At 39.3% G+C, this 20,520-nt stretch overlaps 2 protein-coding genes and 1 long non-coding RNA gene across 3 annotated transcripts in view; 2 read left to right on the top strand and 1 right to left on the bottom strand.

Moving 5' to 3' along the window:
* The window catches only part of LOC306858939 (uncharacterized protein), a 429,579-nt gene that overhangs the window by 86,085 nt on the left and 322,974 nt on the right, over positions 1-20,520 (top strand). The gene's annotated exons all lie outside the window — the stretch shown is intronic.
* LOC306858963 overlaps positions 1-20,520 on the bottom strand; it is a 1,377,007-nt gene that overhangs the window by 1,180,292 nt on the left and 176,195 nt on the right. The gene's annotated exons all lie outside the window — the stretch shown is intronic.
* On the top strand, positions 268-19,899 carry LOC306858331 (uncharacterized protein). The gene is made up of 6 exons (XM_079398819.1): positions 268-319; positions 5,648-5,754; positions 5,971-6,633; positions 12,044-12,715; positions 16,395-17,147; positions 18,947-19,899. Exons 2-6 carry the CDS (start codon positions 5,673-5,675, stop codon positions 19,564-19,566), a joined length of 2,790 nt encoding a protein of 929 aa, XP_079254945.1. The 5' UTR covers positions 268-319; positions 5,648-5,672; the 3' UTR covers positions 19,567-19,899.

Raw genomic sequence — 20,520 nt, 5'->3', positions numbered from 1 at the left:
AGAGATTGATTAGTCATAAGAGCGAAAGATGTCAGATTTGTGGTCACCCCCTAGTAAACACTTACGCAGCAGCGTTGACTAGTTTTATGTAATTTAATGGTAAGGTAAGAAAACACAAAGTATAGTGTTGTAAATGTACATCAATTAAAACAAAAATGAAAATATAAGTTTTTTAGATTTACCATGCTAATAATAATTATCATATGCATATAATAGACTAGGGACTTTTATTTTGGTATGGCGATGGGACGTCATAAAGCCGCGCCCCTTCTAGCTCTAACCCCGCCCCGTGCGTCTGTTGTGATTCGGCTGAAGAAAGGTCTGTGGGTTTTAATTCAATGCAAACTGTTCTTTCAATTTACACGCTTTACAGTCTATACATGTATTTAGTGTAATTAATGTGAGTAAAGCGCATCCTCGTTTTAATAACAGAAAAGGTGCGTCTCGTTTCTCTCCAGATATCGTGAAAAAGTACATCGTTAAAGTTCTGGAAAGAATCCGAATCATCTGAACCGAGTCATTCGTAAATGATTCAGTGATTCGAATAAAAGAGAGCAAGAAACACATCTTGTAATGACAACTTCTACAAAGGTTTTCACGAGTGTAATCTATTTAATATTATGTACAAATAACTTTTACCAAAAATAAATAATTAATACCTAATATAAACTAATTAATACCTAATATATATATATATATATATATATATATATATATATATATATATATAATTTTTTTTTTTTTTTTTTTTATATAATTGTGTGTATATTTTAATCAGATCATTTAATGCAGGGGTGTCCAAACTGGGTCCTCCAACCTACCTCAACACACCTTGATTATCTGCTTCAGGTGTGTTTTTAATTAGGGTTAGAGCTAAACTCTGCAGGACACCCTTGATTTAAGTCCATTAACTCTCTGATTGACTCCCTTCCCAGTAATTTCTCGCACTTAATTATGCAAAGCTTGAAATGTGAGTGATTTCATTTGGCTACTGCATGCTGTCTACATTTGTTCATTTAAAGGTATTTGTTGAGCAAATTAAACAGCCAGCGGACACTAAGGCTATTAATCTAGATACACATGAAAAAACGCTCTCCATCCACACTAGTGTTTTCAAGCATTTTCCAAAAGTTTCTCATCCACGCTGAAACATCCCACTCACTTCCTGTTGTATTTCCACTGGCCTATCAAGGAAAAATGCAAAAGCTGCTTTAAATGACAGGATCAGAATCAAGAACTTTTCTCTATTGGGCAGACATTTCGGCCACCTGAGCAAAAACGCAGCACGCACAAAACCGTGTGTAACTTTTAACTTTAATGTGCTATTTATATTTGATTTGACCCTTGATGTAACTACATTTTAGGTTACCTGAGAATTTTTTTTTACAGAACTTTACTGATGTGTGTCTTTGGGATGGCACAATAATGTGCCGTTCACTTGAAGAACGCAAGCTTCTATAGGGCACATAAATCTGAAGTAATGAATTTAGGTAAAGGGGTGCAGAGTCAGTGGTGGTTCTGTATGCAAACATTAATGCCTTGAATTTAATGCGAGCAGCTATTGGTAGCCAGTGCAGATTGATGAACAGAGGTGTGACATGCATTCTTTTCGCCTCATTAAAGATTAATCTTGTAGCGGCATTTTGGATTAATTGTAGAGGTTTAATAGAATTGGCTGGAAGATCTGCCAAGAGAGCATTGCAATAGTCCAGTCTGGACAGAACAAGAGCCTGAACAAGGAGTTGTGTTGCATGTTCCGAGAGAAACGTCCTGAGGTCTCATTTAAAAAACTCTCCGTAGATTTCATCCTAAAAGTAAGTAGGCACAAAAGCTCAATTTTGCGTATGCACAAAAGTACGCTGGAACCTGCGCAAAAATTAGCGATCGACCAATATTTTTCCTGATGTTTAAGTATTTTACCATAATCGGATATCGGTTTTGTAATATCGGATTCCCCCGATAAATGCCACCATCTTGTGGGTGTTTTGAGAATTGCGCGCAGGATCGCCATTGCAGCGCGTCTGAGGGGAGACGAGACAACAACTATGGCGTGCAGGTACTTGATTTGCTGTAGTTAGTGAACTTTATTTAACATAACAGCCATTAATGCACAAATTAGATGCATGACATAAATGCCTGATAACATTCCAGTTGAGAAATGCAACAAAATACTTAAAAAAAAGTTTGTTATATTCCAATATTCCAGAGAATATTATTCAGTGAATTAACATTATCCAGTGAATTATTCTTGACTCTATTAAACCGCTTATAAGCCTACTAAAACTGTAGTTTAAAATGTGTCCTTTATTTATTTTCGCCATTTGAAAACAGACATTCTACATTTATTTTGCTTATTGTTAATATTAGTGCTGTTGCTTTTTATAAATATTTTTTTTACTGTTGTAATATGAAGATTAAATTTAACATGAAAGACTGCAAATTTTCAACACTTAAAAAAAACAGATGACTGAAAAGAGGAAAAACCAAAGTGAAGTATGTTCTTTATTCACTCAGTCATTTATTTACTTTATAACACGAAATAAATATCGGTTCTGCATATCGGTTATCGGTCACATAAACATGCAAATAATTGGTATCGGTTATAAAAAAATCAATGTTGGTCGATCACTAGCAAAAATCCCTTTATAAATCCTGGTCGGGGAAGATTGTGCGTACGTGCATCTCCACCCTGTCTCCTCCCAGAAAACACCATATATGGAGCTTACAACACCTAGTTTTACTATGCATAACCTTATATGCATATCATTTCCACGCATATCCCCATCCACGTGACACCATGTTTAACACCGTCAAAGGTACAAGACATTAAGGAAATATGAGATACGGACTATAAATGCCATTTGTGCCAAACATGATTTTTTCATTGCTAAAAGTCATCCAATATCCTTATGTTTTAGAATAAATATATCAAAATATTCATAAAAAACAAAACTGTTTAAATGGTTATCAAATAAATGTTTTAGAATACAGTTTTAAAGTTGTAAAGAATAAAGTTGATCTCATTCTTTTACACTGGCTATTTTTAGTGGAAATAGATAGGCCTATATTTATTGCCGTGTAAATACAATTGTCTGACTCGGCTCTTCACTGACGTATTTTAAAAATGAAACGTGCAAATCTTACAGTTTACTTTCAGTTGTGTTCTTCCAATACAGTGGTATTTTTATGAAAATGGCTTTACACGACATTAACACCTCGGGTTGTTAACACCATTAACAGCTGCGGTTGTACAAGTTATTATCATTGAACCTATTCAAACTGGACGATAGACCGTTCGACCACCGAGTATCCAGCAGTGTCCACCATAATATTGAGTGCAATATAAAGATGAATTTTTGTGCACCAATAGCACTCCTCCCTGTCATTAAAACGGCATGCCACAGGAAAAGTGATCAAGCACATCCACTACAAATGTCTAAATTCATACAGCCTGATTTTTGTTTAACTTATGTATAATGACGTGTAATTTCAGTGCTTATTGCCATTATGAGAGGAATATTTAATGTAAATGTGTATATTGACATGAAAACAGTTTTAAATTGTTGTTTACTACTTTAATTTTCTCATTCCTGGAAAAAGAGTTTGTATGCATGGGTCAGAGTTTGTATGCAGGTGTGCAAATTTTCCCGTCAAGTCTTTTTATAAAATCCCACCTTTTGCGTAGGCAGGTTTTGTGCGTATGCAACGGTTATAAATGAGGCCCCTGATCTTCCTAATATTGTATAAAGCAAATCTGCAGGAACGGGCAGTTTTAGCAATGTGGTGTGAGAAATTCAGCTTATCAATCACAACTCCAAGGTTTCTGCCTGTTTTTGAAGGAGTTATGGTAGATGAGCCGAACTGGAAGATGAAATTGTGATGAAGTGATGGGTTAGCTGAAACTACGAGCTGTTCTCTCTTAGCTTGGTTGAGTTGAAGGTGATGGTCCTTCATCCAGCAAGATGAGGCTGTATGCTTGGGATCATTTGCAGTTCCGTTTTTTTCTCCACACTTTTGCTTTCCCATCACTTAGATAAAGGTTCATCTTTGTCTCATCGGTCCATAAACATAGTTCCAAAACTGTTCTGGCTCACATTTGTGCTTTTTTTTGCAAACTCTAATCTTGTCTTTCTATTTTTGGTGCTGGTCAGAGGTTTGCATCTTGCTGTGTAGCATCTGTAATTCTGTGTCAAAGTCTCCTGAGGACAGTAGATTGTCAGAGCATCACCCCAGCTTTCTGGAAGTTGTTGGTGATTTTACAGACATGTCTTTTAGGGTTCATTTTCACAGCTTTTTATGATTTGTCTGTCATCAACTACTGTTGTTTTCTCAGCCGATCAGGTCGTTGTTGGTTGCTGGTGTCGCTGGTGGTTTCCAAACTCTTGATTTCTCCATGCCCTTTGTTTTTGCTAGAGCTTTAATTGACTTTCTCTTTTCCTTTAGCATCCAAATTGCTTACTTTTCTCTTAAAGTCAGCTCCCTCTTCATCTTCATCCTGGTTTGTGTGTGTCATCATAGAATGCAAGATTCAGAATACAGATTGTAGGTGGGGGGAGTGAATGTCCAGCGCTCTCTCCACCCTCAATACCACGACTGAGGTGCCCTTGAGCAAGGCACCGAACTCCCAACTGCTCCCCGGTCGCTGCAGCATAAATGACTGCCCACTGCTCCGGGTGTGTGTGCACTGCTGTGTGTGTGTGTGTGTGTGTGTGTGTGTGTGTGTGTGTGTTCACTGCTGTGTGTGTGCACATTGGATGGGTTAAATGCAGAGCACGAATTCCGAGTATGGGTCACCATACTTGACCGTATGTCACTTCACTTCACATAAGGAGGAAATAATGGTGTTTGAGGCTCATTTCCAAGTACAGAACTGTAATTATTAAACTATGCCAAGGTAAATACATAAAGACAAAGGAATTTCAGTCTGATCTGTGTCTTGAGACCCCCCCAAGAAAGTCTGTAGCTTGTGATTTCTATCAAAGATTCACATGTGACGGCCATGCGGTGCATCTCTTTGACCAATAATCTTGATTACTTGCCCAAATCTCCTTCCTGAGTTGTAATTATCAATCAGTATTCCTTTTGTTTCTAATGCTGCAAGTTGTTCTGTGAAAGAGGCTTGTTGGTTAGGCTTTCTTCAGACGGGCTGGTGCTAGGGATCTGATTTATGACGTCCTGTTGCCTTGGGGCCTCTCTGTGGAATTTGCTCTTTTGGTGGGTGTAACACCAATCTGATCGATTCTTCGATTCTTAAATGGTCTGATTCGCTCTGATATCCTACACAGAACTATAACTTCACTAGTACTGTACTTTTTAATACCCTGTGAAGGATATACTTCTACAGTTTAAGTGTTTCTAATAAAGTGCTTAATGCATCTTATATATAGAAACAATGATAGATGAGGAGTAAAAGCTGAGTATGCGGCCATATTTTTGCTGGTTGATGAAACCGAACATGCAAAGCTTTAGTCAGTGAACCATATTTCTTTCTTATGAAAAAATTTTTATATAAAGATACTTGACTGATTTTTAACTGGAAATATCACAAATGCTCTGTAGTGAATTGTGAGCATTTCACACTTCCTTATATAAGACCGAAGATCTGTCTTATTGATGACTTTAGGAATCTGTGATTAATCTCTTACAGATCCACACGACACACTGTTATAAAGATGGCATTTATTAAAAAGGAGAGTGAAGACAAGATTGAAGAAACATTCAGAGTCAAACATGAAGATACTGAGGAACAAACAGGTTGGTTTCATTCTGAAAGCTAAACTCACTTATCTGATTATTATTCAAATGTCCAGCTCTACAGAAATTAATAATATTTTTGAAGAATGTCAGTCTTGTAATTAAAATGGTTTTATTTGACATGGAGCGGGTCACCTCGTACATGTTGCTGGTTTTGATGTTTGTTCTTTGTGCCATTTAAAAGGTATTAATTTGGATTTGTCTTTTTTGCATTAGACCTGAAGACACTGAAAGAGGAGAGTCAAGAATTCAATGAAGAAGATAACATTCAGCATGAGAAATATGATTTCATGACTGGAGAAAAATCATTTAGTTGCTCACATACTGAAAAGACTTCACAAAAAAGAGCTCAAAAGACAGCAAACAGAAGTTATTTCACCTGCCAACAGTGTGGGAAAAGTTTCATTCGAAAACGAACCCTTAAAGTTCACATGAGAGTTCATACTGGAGAAAAGCCTTACACTTGCCAACAGTGTGGAAAGAGTTTCATTAGAAAACTAAACCTTAATTACCATCTGAGAGTTCACACTGGAGAAAGCCCGTTCACTTGCCAACAGTGTGGAAGGAGTTTCACTCAAAAAGGAAACCTTAAAAGTCACATGAGGCTTCATACTGGAGAGAAACCTTACGCATGCTCTCAATGTGAAAAGAGTTTTACTCATAAACAATACCTCATTGACCACATGAGAATTCACACCGGAGAGAGGCCGTTCACCTGCAAACAGTGTGGAAAGGGCTTCAATCGAAACGCAAAACTTAAATACCACATGGAAATTCACAGTGGAGAGAAGCCGTTTACAAAAATGGTGAAGGAGAGTGAAGACCAGAAGACTGAAGAAACTTTCAGAGTCAAACATGAAGATACCGAGGAACAAACAGGTTGGTTTCATTCTGAAAGCTGAACTCACTCATTTGATTATTATTAAAATGTCCAGCTCTACAGAAATTGATAATATTTTTGAAGAACGTCTTATCAGTCTTGTAAAGTGGTTTTATTTGAGAGCAGGTTGCCTCGTGAACCAGAGTATGTGAGCGGAGTGGAGCGGTGTGATTTTGACTGGAGCGAGGAGTGGATTTTTTAAAAGTCTGAGCGTCGTAGTTTTCACTCGCTCCAAGAGCACTCCACCACCGCTCCATCACGAGTGCAATTCATGCCAACGACCCGTAATATAACTACATATTTAGCAAGAATTCACATTTAAGCATATATTTAGCTAGCTTGATAGAGAAGGATTTTATTTATTTTAATATACGTTATGAACAGAACTATGATAATTCAAACATACTAAAATACTTTAGCCGCGAAGGTGGAGCGGTGTTTCTGATATCAGTGAGCATGGAGTGGAACGAGAGCGGGAAATGGTGAATCCAGAGTGGAGTGATCATTAAGGCCAAAGTATACTTCTTTTTTACGCGTATGTTAGCATACACAGATGTTCAACACATACGCTTTGCACCAAATTGCAATACGCAACGAGACCAGTGTTTGCACAATCTCTCGCCCCACAAGTTAAAACCCACATAAATATCTTTGTATTCTTTCATGCTACACTTGTAGAAATTAGGATATTTTCTAACGTATTCACACAATCTCTCGTCTATGTAGGTCTCTATAGAGTGGGGGGAACTAGGCAAGGCAAGTTAATTATATAGCACATTTCATACACAGTGGTAATTCAAAGTGCTTTACATAAAATAAAGTGAAATAGACATTCAAAATCAATAAAAACATGGAAATAAAAATAATAAAAACAAGGAATTTTTAAATGATATAGAAATTGATTTAAAAAAAAAAAAAAGATTATACATAAAATTCATTGCAGTCAGTTCGGACATATAGCACAGTGCTCATTCAACAAATGCACAGCTAAACAGATGAGTTCTGAGTCTGGATTTAAATGTGGCTAATGTTTTAGCACATCTGATCTCTTCTGGAAGCTGCGGGCCGCATAATAGCTAAACGCAGACTCCCCTTGTTTTGTGTGAACCCTTGGTATTTCTAACTGACTCGATCCTAATGATCTGAGTGGTCTGTTCGGTTTGTATTCAGTGAGCATATCAGCAATATATTTAGGTCCTGGGCCATTGAGTTACTTATAAACAAGTAAAAGTACTTTAAAATCAATCCTAAATGTAACTGGAAGCCAGTGTAAGGACCTGAGGACTGGTGTGATATGCTCAGATTTTCTGGTTCTAGTCAGAATCTAGTGTTCTGGATGAGCTGCAGCTGTCTAATGGTCTTCTTGGGAAGGCCGGTGAGGAGACCATTACAGTATTCCACCCTGCTGGTGATAAAGGCATGAACAAGTTTCTCCAAGTCTTGACTGGAAACAAAACATCTAATTCTTGCAATGTTTTTGAGATGATAGTATGCTGATTTAGCTACTGCTTTGACATGACTACTAAAACTAAGGTCTGTCTCCAGAATCACCCCAAGATTTCTGACTTGATTTTTAGTTGTTTGACCCCTAGAGTCAAGGTATGCATTCACCTTGAGAACTTCATCTTTGTTTCCAAATGCAATGACTTCAGTTTTCTCCTTGTTTAACTGAAGGAAGTTCTGGCACATCCAACTGTTAATTTCATCAATGCATTGGCAGAGGGAGTCAATGGGGCTATAGTCATTTGGAGATAAGGCTAGGTAAATCTGGGTATCATCAGCATAGCTGTGATAGGTAATTTGGTTCTTCCTCATTATCTGACTTAGTGGGAGCATATACAGGCTAAACAAGAGCGGTGCAAGAATTGAGCCTTGTGGGACTCCACATGTCATGGCCGTCCACTTAGACTTATGCTCTCCTATACTCACATAATAACCTCTCCCTTCTAAGTATGACCTGAACCATTTGAGTGCCATCCCAGAAAGCCCAACCCAGTTTTCCAGTCTCTCTAGAAGTATGTTATGATCGACAGTGTCAAACGCAGCACTAAGATCTAGTAGTACCAGCACTGATATTTTGCCAGAATCAGAATTGAGGCGAATATCATTTATTATCTTAATGAGTGCTGTCTCTGTGATGTGCTCTGAAACCAGATTGAAAATGGTCCAGGTATCCATTTGAGTTTAAGTAGTTGTTCAGCTGATTTAAAAACTACCTTTTCAATAATCTTACCTATGAAGGGAAGATTTGATATAGGTCTATAGTTGCTCAACATGGTGTTATCAAGATTGCGCTTTTTCAGAAAGGGCTTAACAACTGCAGTTTTAAGAAAAGTCCCAGAAAGAAGTGAGGTGTTCACCACTTCTAAGAGATCAGCTTCTAAACAGTTAAGCACATTTTTGAAAAAGGATGTGGGAAGTGTGTCAAGATAGCAGGTTGAAGATTTAAGGTGCTGTACTATTTCTTCCAAAATTTTGTTGTAAATTTTTTTTAAAACAGACATAGTCACTTCTTTTTGAAATTGCGGTCGAATCTGTGTGACCTCTGCATAACTTGAGGATGTGCCAATCTCCTTTCTGATATTATTGATCTTCTCAGAAAAGAAGGAAGCAAACTCATTGCATTTGCTGTCGGAGAGCATTTCACTGGGAATCTGACTTGGGGGGTTTGTCAGTCTCTCAACAGTCGCAAAAAGAGTGCGAGTGTTTAAGTTACTGTTTATAAGGTTTGAAAAGAAAGTCTGTCTAGCTGTGGCTAGTTCCACATTGAAAGCATGAAGGCTGTCTTTATAGATGCTATAGTGGTTTTCGAGTTTCGTCTTCCGCCACATCCGCTCAGCTTTTCTGCATTGTCTTTTCATGCTCTGAACTGCTGTTGATTTTCTCCAAATTTATTTTTGTCTGCCATTCTTCTTGCTGACCTTTATCGGGGCAATATCATCAATAACATTCTTAATTTTTGAGTTAAATGACTCCAGGAGAAGATCAACAGAGTCTGCAGAAATGCTTGGTGTTAATGATATTGCCTCCATAAATAGCGCACTAGTGTTCTCGTTAATGCATCTCTTTCTGATAGAGACAGATCTAGATTCAGTGGTGACCTGAGATCAATATATCAAAGAAAATACAGAAGTGATCAGATAGTGCTACATCCTTAATTACAATGGATGAGATGTTTAGACCTGTACTGATGAGTAAATCTAGAGTGTGTCCACGATTGTGTGTGGGTCCGTGCACATGCTGACTCAGGTCAAAAGTGTTTAAAATAGTTATAATTTCTTTTGTAGTTTTGATTTCTGCATTATATATGTGAATAGTAAAATAGCAAAACAGTCAAACTCTAAGGAAATCATTGATAACAGTTCAATGAACTCATCAACAAAGGCTGGAGAATATTTTGGAGGCCTGTAAATAATGATAAACAGAGTGCGTGGAGCACCTTTCAGCACAATACCTAGGTATTCAAAAGACAAATACTGACCAAATGACATTTGCTTGCACTGATAAACATCTTTAAACAGAGCAGCTACACCTCCACCTCTCCTAACAGTCCTGCAGACACTTATAAAATTAAAGTTAGGAGGGGCTGTTTGAACTATGACATCACTTTGTAGGCGGATCGGCTGTTAGCATGAAACTGGTTCCTCAACAAAAAGCCAATAGGATTTTTCCATAGGCTTTTGAATTATCGCAAAAAGTAAGCTATAGTTCACGAAATTTACACGTTTTGTCCATCAAGATAATCTTCACAAAATAATATAACTTTGACTAATTTTGAAGCCTAAATAAAAGCGCCAGAACTAGAAAGCTATACTTGGGCTATAAACGAACCACCACGGTCGCTCGCCTTCAAACTTATTTTTAACTTGTTCAGTGAAAAGGATTTACTCTGTTTATGAATTTTAATCGACGATACATGAACCGTTTCATATAAACTGGAATAAATACAAAACTAGATCCAAACTAAAACTGAAATGAGACATTAGTAATAGTGTAGTGAATAAATGAAATAATTTTAACTAAAGGACATTTAAAGCAAGTATTTCTGTACATTTCGAAATAAGGTGCATTAAAAGTCAATAAATCCTTGATTAATATGAATTTAAAAACGTATCGCCAAATGTTTAATCTTTAAATTACAGCAGAGTGAGCGAGTTTTTGGATATGGTAAGATTAAACTTATTTTAGAGAACAAAGTACCACATTTCCGCTCTCATTTTGTTAGGGTGGGTACACAAAATGTTATTTTATCCTTGCTTCTAGGAAATCCTCAATCTATATGCTTTCTAACAGCTTCGTGTGGCCGTGAACATTTAATTTTAACGTGACTTTAAGCACTATGCATCATTAAAGTTTAACTTTCACCAAGTAAAGCCGGCAAACGTGGTGTTTACATGTAATAATCGTTTACCTTATGGTGCGAACCCAGAGTCTGCGCATCAGTGAGCGATAAAACGAGCATCTTCCCTCCGGAGACTTGTCGCATTTCGGGGCAAAGCAAAAAAAAAAAAACATTGTCCAACAACAATATAAAATGCGGGAAACTATTCATTGGTTATTCTAAAATTAATTTTATTACACATTATACTACAACTGGAAAATACTGTAAATTGATCACCTGTTCGGCGTGATGACGTTGAATGTCTCCGACAGCGCCTGTAGTCCCATTTAGCAACTTGTTAGCAACCGTCTTTTTAAAGAAACGTAACCGCTTAAAAAAAAATCACAAGTGGGGTGTAACTGGTGTGTTTTATGTCGTAGAATAAAACGTGAAAGTATGTTGAGCCTGTGTGAACCACGGACCTTATTTAAGGGATTTAAGCAAACTCCCATTCAAAAAACCCATTGACTCTGGGACGATGGGACCGGAAGTGCTAAAATGTTAACTCGCTTCCGGGTGTTCGTCTACAAAGTGACATCATAGTTCCACCACTCTATTGTGGCTGTAGCTAAAGCACATTCTGGTTTGTTCTGTTTATGCACCCCTATGCAGTTACAAAAATTCGGCATTGCATGTAATATTCTGATAATTAAATTTGTGTCACGTACACTCTATGCTGTCCCTCGCTTACGCTTAAAAAGTGAAGTATACTTTGGCCTTTAAATGCTCGGAGCACGGAGGGAAATTGTTACCGCTCCACTCCGCTCACATACTCTGATGTGGACAGACATGTTGAGATCACATGACCCATTACCTTGAAATTGAGCAGTAAAACATACGCAACTAAGATTATACAATTGCTCTTTTTTTATCATCATCACTTCGAATAATGGGAAGAGGTTTTGAGATTACATTTAACACCTTTAATAGCGTAGTGTGTGTATAAGATGTACGTTGCTGGTTTTGATGTTTGTTCTTAGTGCCATTTAAAAATGGTGTTAATTTGGATTTGTCTCTTTTTGCATTAGACCTGAAGACACTGAAAGAGGAGAGTCAAGAATTCAATGAAGAAGATAACATTCAGCATGAGAAATATGATTTCATGACTGGAGAAAAATCATTTAGTTGCTCACATACTGAAAAGACTTCACAAAAAAGAGCTCATAAGACAGCAAACAGAAGTTATTTCACCTGCCAACAGTGTGGGAAAAGTTTCATTCGAAAACGAACCCTTGAAGTCCACATGAGAGTTCACACTGGAGAAAAGCCTTTCACCTGCCAACAGTGTGGAAAGAGTTTCATTAGAAAAGGAAACCTTAATTACCATCTGAGAGTTCACACTGGAGAAAAGCCTTACACTTGCCAACAGTGTGGAAGGAGTTTCACTCAAAAAGGAAACCTTAACAGCCACATGAGAATTCATACTGGAGAGAAACCTTACGCATGCTCTCAATGTGAAAAGAGTTTTACTCATAAACAATACCTCATTGACCACATGAGAATTCACACCGGAGAGAGGCCGTTCACCTGCAAACTGTGTGGAAAGGGCTTCAATCGAAATGCAAACCTTAAAAACCACATGGAAATTCACAGTGGAGAGAAGCCGTTTACAAAGATGGTGTTTATTAAAGAGGAGAGTGAAGACCAGAAGACTGAAGAAACGTTCAGAGTCAAACATGAAGATACTGAGGAACAAACAGGTTGGTTTCATTCTGAAAGCTGAACTCACTCATTTGATTATTATTAAAATGTCCAGCTCTACAGAAATTAATAATATTTTTGAAGAACGTCTTATCAGTCTTGTAAAGTGGTTTTATTTGAGAGCAGGTTGCCTCGTGAACCAGAGTATGTGAGCGGAGTGGAGCGGTGTGATTTTGACTGGAGCGAGGAGTGGATTTTTTCAAAGTCTGAGCGTCGTAGTTTTCACTCGCTCCAAGAGCACTCCACCACCGCTCCATCACGAGTGCAATTCATGTTGTTCTGTTTATGCACCCCTATGGCAGTGTTGCCACCTTGCGGATAAACTAATTACTGCGAGAGAGTTAAATGCGTATGTGTGACCTGCGCGTACTAAGTACATGCAGTTACAAAAATTCGGCGTTGCATGTAGAGTCCACACGTACTCAAATTCAAATTTTATTTGTCACATACATACAATACATTTCACTACATGTCGTACTATGTATGTATATGACTGTCCAACAAAATTAAGAAAAACCTAAAGTTTACAAAAATACAAATAGAAAAAGTACAGTAAACTATATATATATATATATATATATATATATATATATATATATATATATATATATATATATATATATATATATATAAACTAGCAATAAAATAAAAAATAGATATGAGAATAAAAATAGATATGAAGAATAAAAATAGAATATGATTCTATATAGATTCTATAAAAAGTGTATGTCAGTGATAAAGTGTCCGTCTGCTGGGCAGTGCAGTAAAGTGTATAAGTGAGTAAAAGGAATACTAAAGACAAATGGTATGTAAATCCCACTCATTTATCCTTATCCTTCAATATCTTCCTGGCCCTGGTCAGGCACCGCTTGCTGTAGATCTCCTGCAGGTCAGGGAGCTCGGTGTGAATGGTACGTTCCGCTGAACGCACCACCCTCTGGAGGGCTCGTCTGTCCTGCATAGTGCAGTTCCCGAACCAGGAAGTGATGCTGCCCGTCAGGACGCTCTCGATGGTGCAGGTGTAAAAAGTCTTAAGCACCCGAGAGGGAAGTCTAAAGTCCCTTAAGTGTCTCAGATGGTACAGACGCTGCCTGGCCTTCTTCACCAGGGTGCTGGTATGACAGGACCAAGTCAAGTCCTGCGTGATGTGAACACCCAGGTATCTGAAGCTGTCCACTCTCTCCACTGGAGTCCCGCTGATCGTGATCGGCTGGTATGACCGCTCCTGCTTCGTACTGAAGTCCACTATCAGCTCCTTAGTTTTGCTGATGTTCAGGTGTAGACTATTCACCTGGCACCAACCCTCCAGGTTCTTAATCTCCTGTATGTAGGCCGTCTCGTCGTTGTCTGAGATCAGGCCCAACGCAACAGTGTCATCAGCAAACTTGATGGTGGTGGAGTTGGAAGTGTCTGGTAGTGATGCAATTATGAAGTCTCTGACCAGTCTCTCAAAGCACTTCATCACCACTGATGTGAGGGCTACAGGGCGATAGTTGTTTAGACAGGTGGGCTGGGGTTTCTTGGGGACAGGAACAATGGTGGACTGCTTAAAGCATGAGGGGACTATGGACTGTTCCAGGGAGAGGTTGAAGATCTCAGTGAACACCGGTGCTAGCTGGTCAGCGCAGGCCTTCAGAACCCGACCTGTGATGCCATCTGGTCCTGCTGCCTTCCTGATGTTCACTCTCCTGAATGCCCTCCTCACGTCATGCTCCATGATGGGTGAACACGTTGTCCTCACCGGCTTCCTCAGCGTGCATGCAGTTAGCACTGCTAGCGCCGCTAGCGTGATTAGCTGCAGCCTCGAAGCGAGCATAAAAAGTGTTCAGCTCGTCAGCCAGAGAAGCGTCCGCATTCCCCGATCTGGAGGGTGGTGTTTTATAGTCTGTGATGGTTCTAAGTCCCTGCCACAGGCTCCTAGAGCCGCCATGTTGGAATTGCGACTCTAGTTTCCTCCCGTAGCGCTGAGCTCTGCGCGCGCTGTAAGATGCAGCCTTGTAGTCATCCATGTTCCCGGTGATGAGCCCTATGTTGTAGGCAGCGGAGCGGGATCTCAGGGCGTCGCGGATGGTTTTATCCACCCACGGCTTCTGGTTGGGAAACGTCCTGATGATGGTTTTCTGCACCGTATCATCCATTAGTTTCTCTATAAATCCCACAACCGCTTCCGTAAACAAGCTGACGTCATCAGAGCTGCGCCGGAACATGTCCCAGTCTGTGTCATCTAGCGCATCCTGCAGAGCGCCCACCGATTGGTCCGTCCAGCGTTGGACCTCCCTCTGCACCAGGGCTTCCTGTTTCAGCCTCTGTTTGTAAACAGGCATGAGGAAGATGGCGGCATGGTCCGATTTCCCAAACGGTGGTTGTGACTGTGCCTTGTAGCTGTTCTTGTATGGGGTGTAACAGTGATCTGTTGTCCTTTCGCCCCTGGTGGGGCAGCCGATGTGCTGATGGAAGTTCGGCAGTGCACGCTTGAGGTTGGTACTGTTGAGATCTCCCAAAACAATGAATGCGGCGTCCCGGTGCTGTGTCTGGTGAAGGTGTAGTGTTTCATGTAAATCCCATATCGCAGTGTCCGTGTCCGCTTGAGGTGGAATATAAATGGCACTGACGATGACCGAGCTAAATTCCCGAAGGAGGTAAAAAGGGCGACATTTGATGGTCAGAAGTTCAAGATTCGGTGTGCAGGAGCGTGAGAGGGGAACAATGCTCGCGCTGTTGCACCAGTGTTTGTTCACCATCAGACATACTCCACCTCCCCTAGTCTTCCCCGAGTCCAGCGTTCTGTCCATGCGGTAAACCGAGAAGAACTCGGCCGGCTGGATGGCGTGGTCTGGTACCGCTGGGTTCAGCCATGTCTCGGTGAAGCAGAGAATGTCCCTCTGGAACTTGACTCTTGCCCTGAGGTCATCGAGTTTGTTATCCAGCGACTGGACATTGGCGAGCAGGACACTTGGTAAGGGAGCGCGGTGTGCGCGTGCCCTCAGCCTGTTCCTGACGCCGGCTCGTTTCCCTCGAGGACGCTGGTACGGGTCGCGTCCTTTGTTCCTCCTCAGGATCTCGCTCGGCCAGGATGGGTCCGGGTTCAAAAACGGCGAAAGGTGAGTGCATTGTGCACCAATAGAAATAAGAGTGGCCCTGTCGTATGTAAGAATGGCTATCTTACAAAAAGAAACCGGTGTTTATAGTTTACAATACGAAAAAATAACAAAAGAAGACAAGGTTTGGTCGGAGCAGTCGTGACGGCAGCCGATCTCACCGGCGCCATCTTTATCAAAATACTATTCTGATAATGAAATTTGTGTCACGCACACTGTACTCTGTCCCTCGCGTACACTTAAAAAGTGAAGTATACTTTGGCCTTTAAATGCTCGGAGCACGGAGGGAAATTGTTACCGCTCCACTCCGCTCACATACTCTGATGTGGACAGACATGTTGAGATCACATGACCCATTACCTTGAAATTGAGCAGTAAAACGTACGCAACTAAGATTATACAATTGCTCTTTTTTTATCATCATCATCATCACTTCGAATAATGGGAAGAGGTTTTGAGATTACATTTAACACCTTTAATAGTGTAGTGTGTGTGTAAGATGTACGTTGCTGGTTTTGATGTTTGTTCTTAGTGCCATTTAAAAATGGTGTTAATTTGGATTTGTCTCTTTTTGCATTAGACCTGAAGACACTGAAAGAGGAGAGTCAAGAACTCAATGAAGAAGATAACATTCAGCATGAGAAATATGATTTCATGACTGGAGAAAAATCATTTAGTTGCTCACAGACTGAAAAGACTTCACAAAAAAGAGCTCATAAGACAGCAAACAGAAGTTATTCCACCTGCCAACAGTGTGGGAAAAGTTTCATTCAAAAACGAACCCTTGAAGTCCACATGAGAGTTCATACTGGAGAAAAGCCTTACACTTGCCAACAGTGTGGAAAGAGTTTCACTCAAAAAGCAAACCTTAACAGCCACATGAGACTTCATACTGGAGAGAAACCTTACGCATGCTCTCAATGTGAAAAGAGTTTTACTCGTAAACAATACCTCATTGACCACATGAGAATTCACACAGGAGAGAGGCCGTTCACCTGCAAACAGTGTGGAAAGAGCTTCATTCGAAAAGAAAACCTTAAATGCCACATGAGATTTCACAGTGGAGAGAAACCTTTCAAATGTTCTCAATGTCCAAGGAGTTTTACACAAAAATATGACCTCAATGTCCACATAAGAATTCATACTGGAGAGAAACCTTTCACCTGCCAACAATGTGGAAAGAGTTTCTCTAATAAAGGAAACCTTAACAAACACATGAAGATTCACACCGAAGAGATGCCGTTTACAAAGATGGTGTTTATTAAAATGGAGAGTGAAGACAAGATTGAAGAAACATTCAGAGTCAAACATGAAGATACTGAGGAACAAACAGGTTGGTTTCATTCTGAAAGCTAAACTCACTTATCTGATTATTATTAAAATGTCCAGCTCTACAGAAATGAATAATATTTCTGAAGAATGCCTTATCAGTCTTGTAAAGTGGTTTTATTTGACATGGAGTGGGTCACCTCGTGAACCAGAGTATGTGAGCGGAGTGGAGCGGTGTGATTTTGACTGGAGCGAGGAGCGGAGTTTTTAAAAGTCAGAGCGTTGTAGTTTTCACTCGCTCCAAGAGCACTCCACCACCGCTCCATCACGAGTGTAATTCATGCCAACGACCCGTAATATAACTGCATATTCACATTTAAACATATATTTAGCTAGCTTGATTAGAGAAGGATCGCTCAACTCAGAAAGAATGTGAAGGCTATGATGACTGCAATGGACATGAGCGGGAAGTTATAGTTCTCAAAGAATTTGTATCCAGTTTCGAATGAGCAGAAATATGTAAGAAATGCATTGATCCCTGACGAAATCGTAGTGTTATTTTCATCACAAACAAAATATATAAACAATTATACCTTTTAATGCAGACAACCATGTTATTAGCTCATGTGGTGGGAAAAGTTTGCACACTAGTGTTCCAATAAGCTACTTTGAAACTCCTGTTATTTTATTTATTTTAATATACGTTATGAACAAAACTATGATATTTCAAACATACTGAAATACTTTAGCCACGAAGGCGGAGCCGTGTTTCTGATATCAGTGAGCATGGAGTGGAACGAGAGCGGGAAATGGTGAATCTGGAGCGGAGTGATTAAGTCAAGTCCCCTTTATTTATATAGCGCTTTTAACAATACAGATTGTGTCAAAGCACTTAACGGTATCAAATTGGAGGATAGAGTGTCAGTAATGTATAAAAATAAGATTAAACACTCAATTTTCAGTTAAGGCATTTCATTACTGAATTCAGAGATGTCATTGTCTAGCTCAGTTTAGTTTAAATAGTATCTGCGAAATCAAATTGATAATCACTAGAAATTAAGGCCAAAGTATACTTCTTTTTTACCCTTATGTTAGCATACACAGATGTTCAACGCATACGCTTTGCGCCAAATTGCAATACCTCTCCTGGCCTAACGGGACCAGTGTTTGCACAGTGTTTCGCCACGAGTTAAAACCCACATAAATATCTTTGTATTCTTTCATGCTACACTTGTAGAAATTAGGATATTTTCTAATGTATTCACACAATCTCTCGTCTATGTAGGCCTCTATTGTGGCTGTAGCTAAAGCACATTCTGGTTTGTTCTGTTTATGCACCCCCACGGCATTGTTGCCACCTTGCGGATAAACTAATTACTGCGAGAGAGTTAAATGCGTATGTGTGACCTGCGCATACTAAGTACATGCGTTTACAAAAATTCGGGGGTGCGGGTACAGTCCACACGTACTATTCTGATAATGAAATTTGTGTCACGCACACTGTACTCTGTCCCTCGCGTACGCTTAAAAAGTGAAGTATACTTTGGCCTTTAAATGCTCGGAGCACGGAGGGAAATTGTTACCGCTCCACTCCGCTCACATACTCTGATGTGGACAAACATGTTGAGATCACATGACCCATTACCTTGAAATTGAGCAGTAAAACATACGCAACTAAGATTATACAATTGCTCTTTTTTTATCATCATCACTTCGAATAATGGGAAGAGGTTTTGAGATTACATTTAACACTTCCTTTAATAGTGTAGTGTGTGTGTATAAGATGTACATTGCTGGTTTTGATGTTTGTTCTTTGTGCCATTTAAAAATGATATTAATTTGGATTTGTCTTTTTTGCATTAGACCTGAAGACACTGAAAGAGGAGAGTCAAGAACTCAATGAAGAAGATAACATTCAGCATGAGAAATATGATTTCATGACTGGAGAAAAATCATTTAGTTGCTCACATACTGAAAAGACTTCACAAAAAAGAGCTCAAAAGACAGCAAACAGAAGTTATTTCACCTGCCAACAGTGTGGGAAAAGTTTCATTCGAAAAGGAAATCTTGAAGTCCACATGAGAGTTCACAATGGAGAGAAACCTTACGCATGCTCTCAATGTGAAAGGAGTTTTATTTATAAACAATACCTCATTGACCACATGAGAATTCATTCTGGAGAGAGGCCGTTCACCTGCAAACTGTGTGGAAAGAGATTCAATCGAAACGCAAACCTTAAATACCACATGAGACTTCACACTGGAGAGAAACCTTACGCATGCTCTCAATGTCCAAGGAGTTTCTCACGTAAACATGACCTCAATGTCCACATAAGAATTCATACTGGAGAGAAACCTTTCACCTGCCAACAATGTGGAAAGAGTTTCTCTAAAAAAGGAAACCTTAACAAACACATGAAGATTCACACCAAAGAGATGCCGTTTACATGTAATCAGAGTTTCGAACATAAAGTAGCTCTTTAAAATGTAGGCTACAATCACGTCGAAATGATTAGTGTTTAGTTTGTCATGTGATTAACTGCTAAATTCAAATATGCTTTTGTGTTCTGGCTGGTGCAGAGCCAGAGATGGACATGCTCAGCGCTTGTGAATTTACTTGAATTGTGTAAATTCGAAGTGCTTTACATAAAAGAAACTGAAATAGACATTAAAAACATGGAAATAAAAACAAGGAATTTTAAAATGATATAGAAATTGATTTAAAATAAATTTAAAGAAAATGATTATACTTAAAATTCATTGCAGTCAGTTTGGACATATAGCACAGTGCTCATTAAACTCATCTGTTTAACTGTGCATTTGTTGAGATTCTTGATTTAAATGTGGCTAATGTTTTAGCACATCTGATCTCTTCTGGAAGCTGCGGGCCGCATAATAGCTAAAAGCGGACTCCCCTTGTTTTGTGTGAACCCTTGGTATTTCTAACTGACTCGATCCTAATGATCTGAGTGGTCTGTTCGGTTTATATTCAGTGAGCATATCAGCAATATATTTAGGTCCTGGGCCATTGAGTTACTTATAAACAAGTAAATGTACTTTAAAATCAATCCTAAATGTACCTGGAAGCCAGTGTAAGGACCTGAGGACTGGTGTGATATGCTCAGATTTTCTGGTTCTAGTCAGAATCTAGTGTTCTGGATGAGCTGCAGCTGTCTAATGGTCTTCTTGGGAAGGCCGGTGAGGAGACCATTACAGTAATCCACCCTGCTGGTGATAAAGGCATGAACAAGTTTCTCCAAGTCTTGACTAGAAAGAAAACATTTAATTCTTGCAATGTTTTTGAGATGATAGTATGCTGATTTAGTTACTGCTTTGACATGACTACTGAAACTAAGGTCTGTCTCCAGAATCACCCCAAGATTTCTGACTTGATTTTTAGTTGTTTGACCCCTAGAGTCAAGGTATGCATTCACCTTG

This window comes from Barbus barbus (genome assembly GCF_936440315.1).
Source record: "Barbus barbus genome assembly, chromosome: 39".
NCBI classification, from domain to species: Eukaryota; Metazoa; Chordata; class Actinopteri; order Cypriniformes; family Cyprinidae; genus Barbus; species Barbus barbus.
The sequence above is the reverse complement of the archived record's forward strand: the minus strand, read 5'-3'. Positions and strand labels throughout refer to the sequence as shown.

Coding starts and splice junctions, on each gene's coding strand:
- LOC306858331 (XM_079398819.1), top strand. CDS start 5,673: ATGGCATTTATTAAAAAGGAGAGTGAAGACAAGATTGAAGAAACATTC. Junction 6,634..12,043: donor AGATACCGAGGAACAAACAG/GTTGGTTTCATT, acceptor TTTTTGCATTAG/ACCTGAAGACACTGAAAGAG. Junction 17,148..18,946: donor AGATACTGAGGAACAAACAG/GTTGGTTTCATT, acceptor TTTTTGCATTAG/ACCTGAAGACACTGAAAGAG.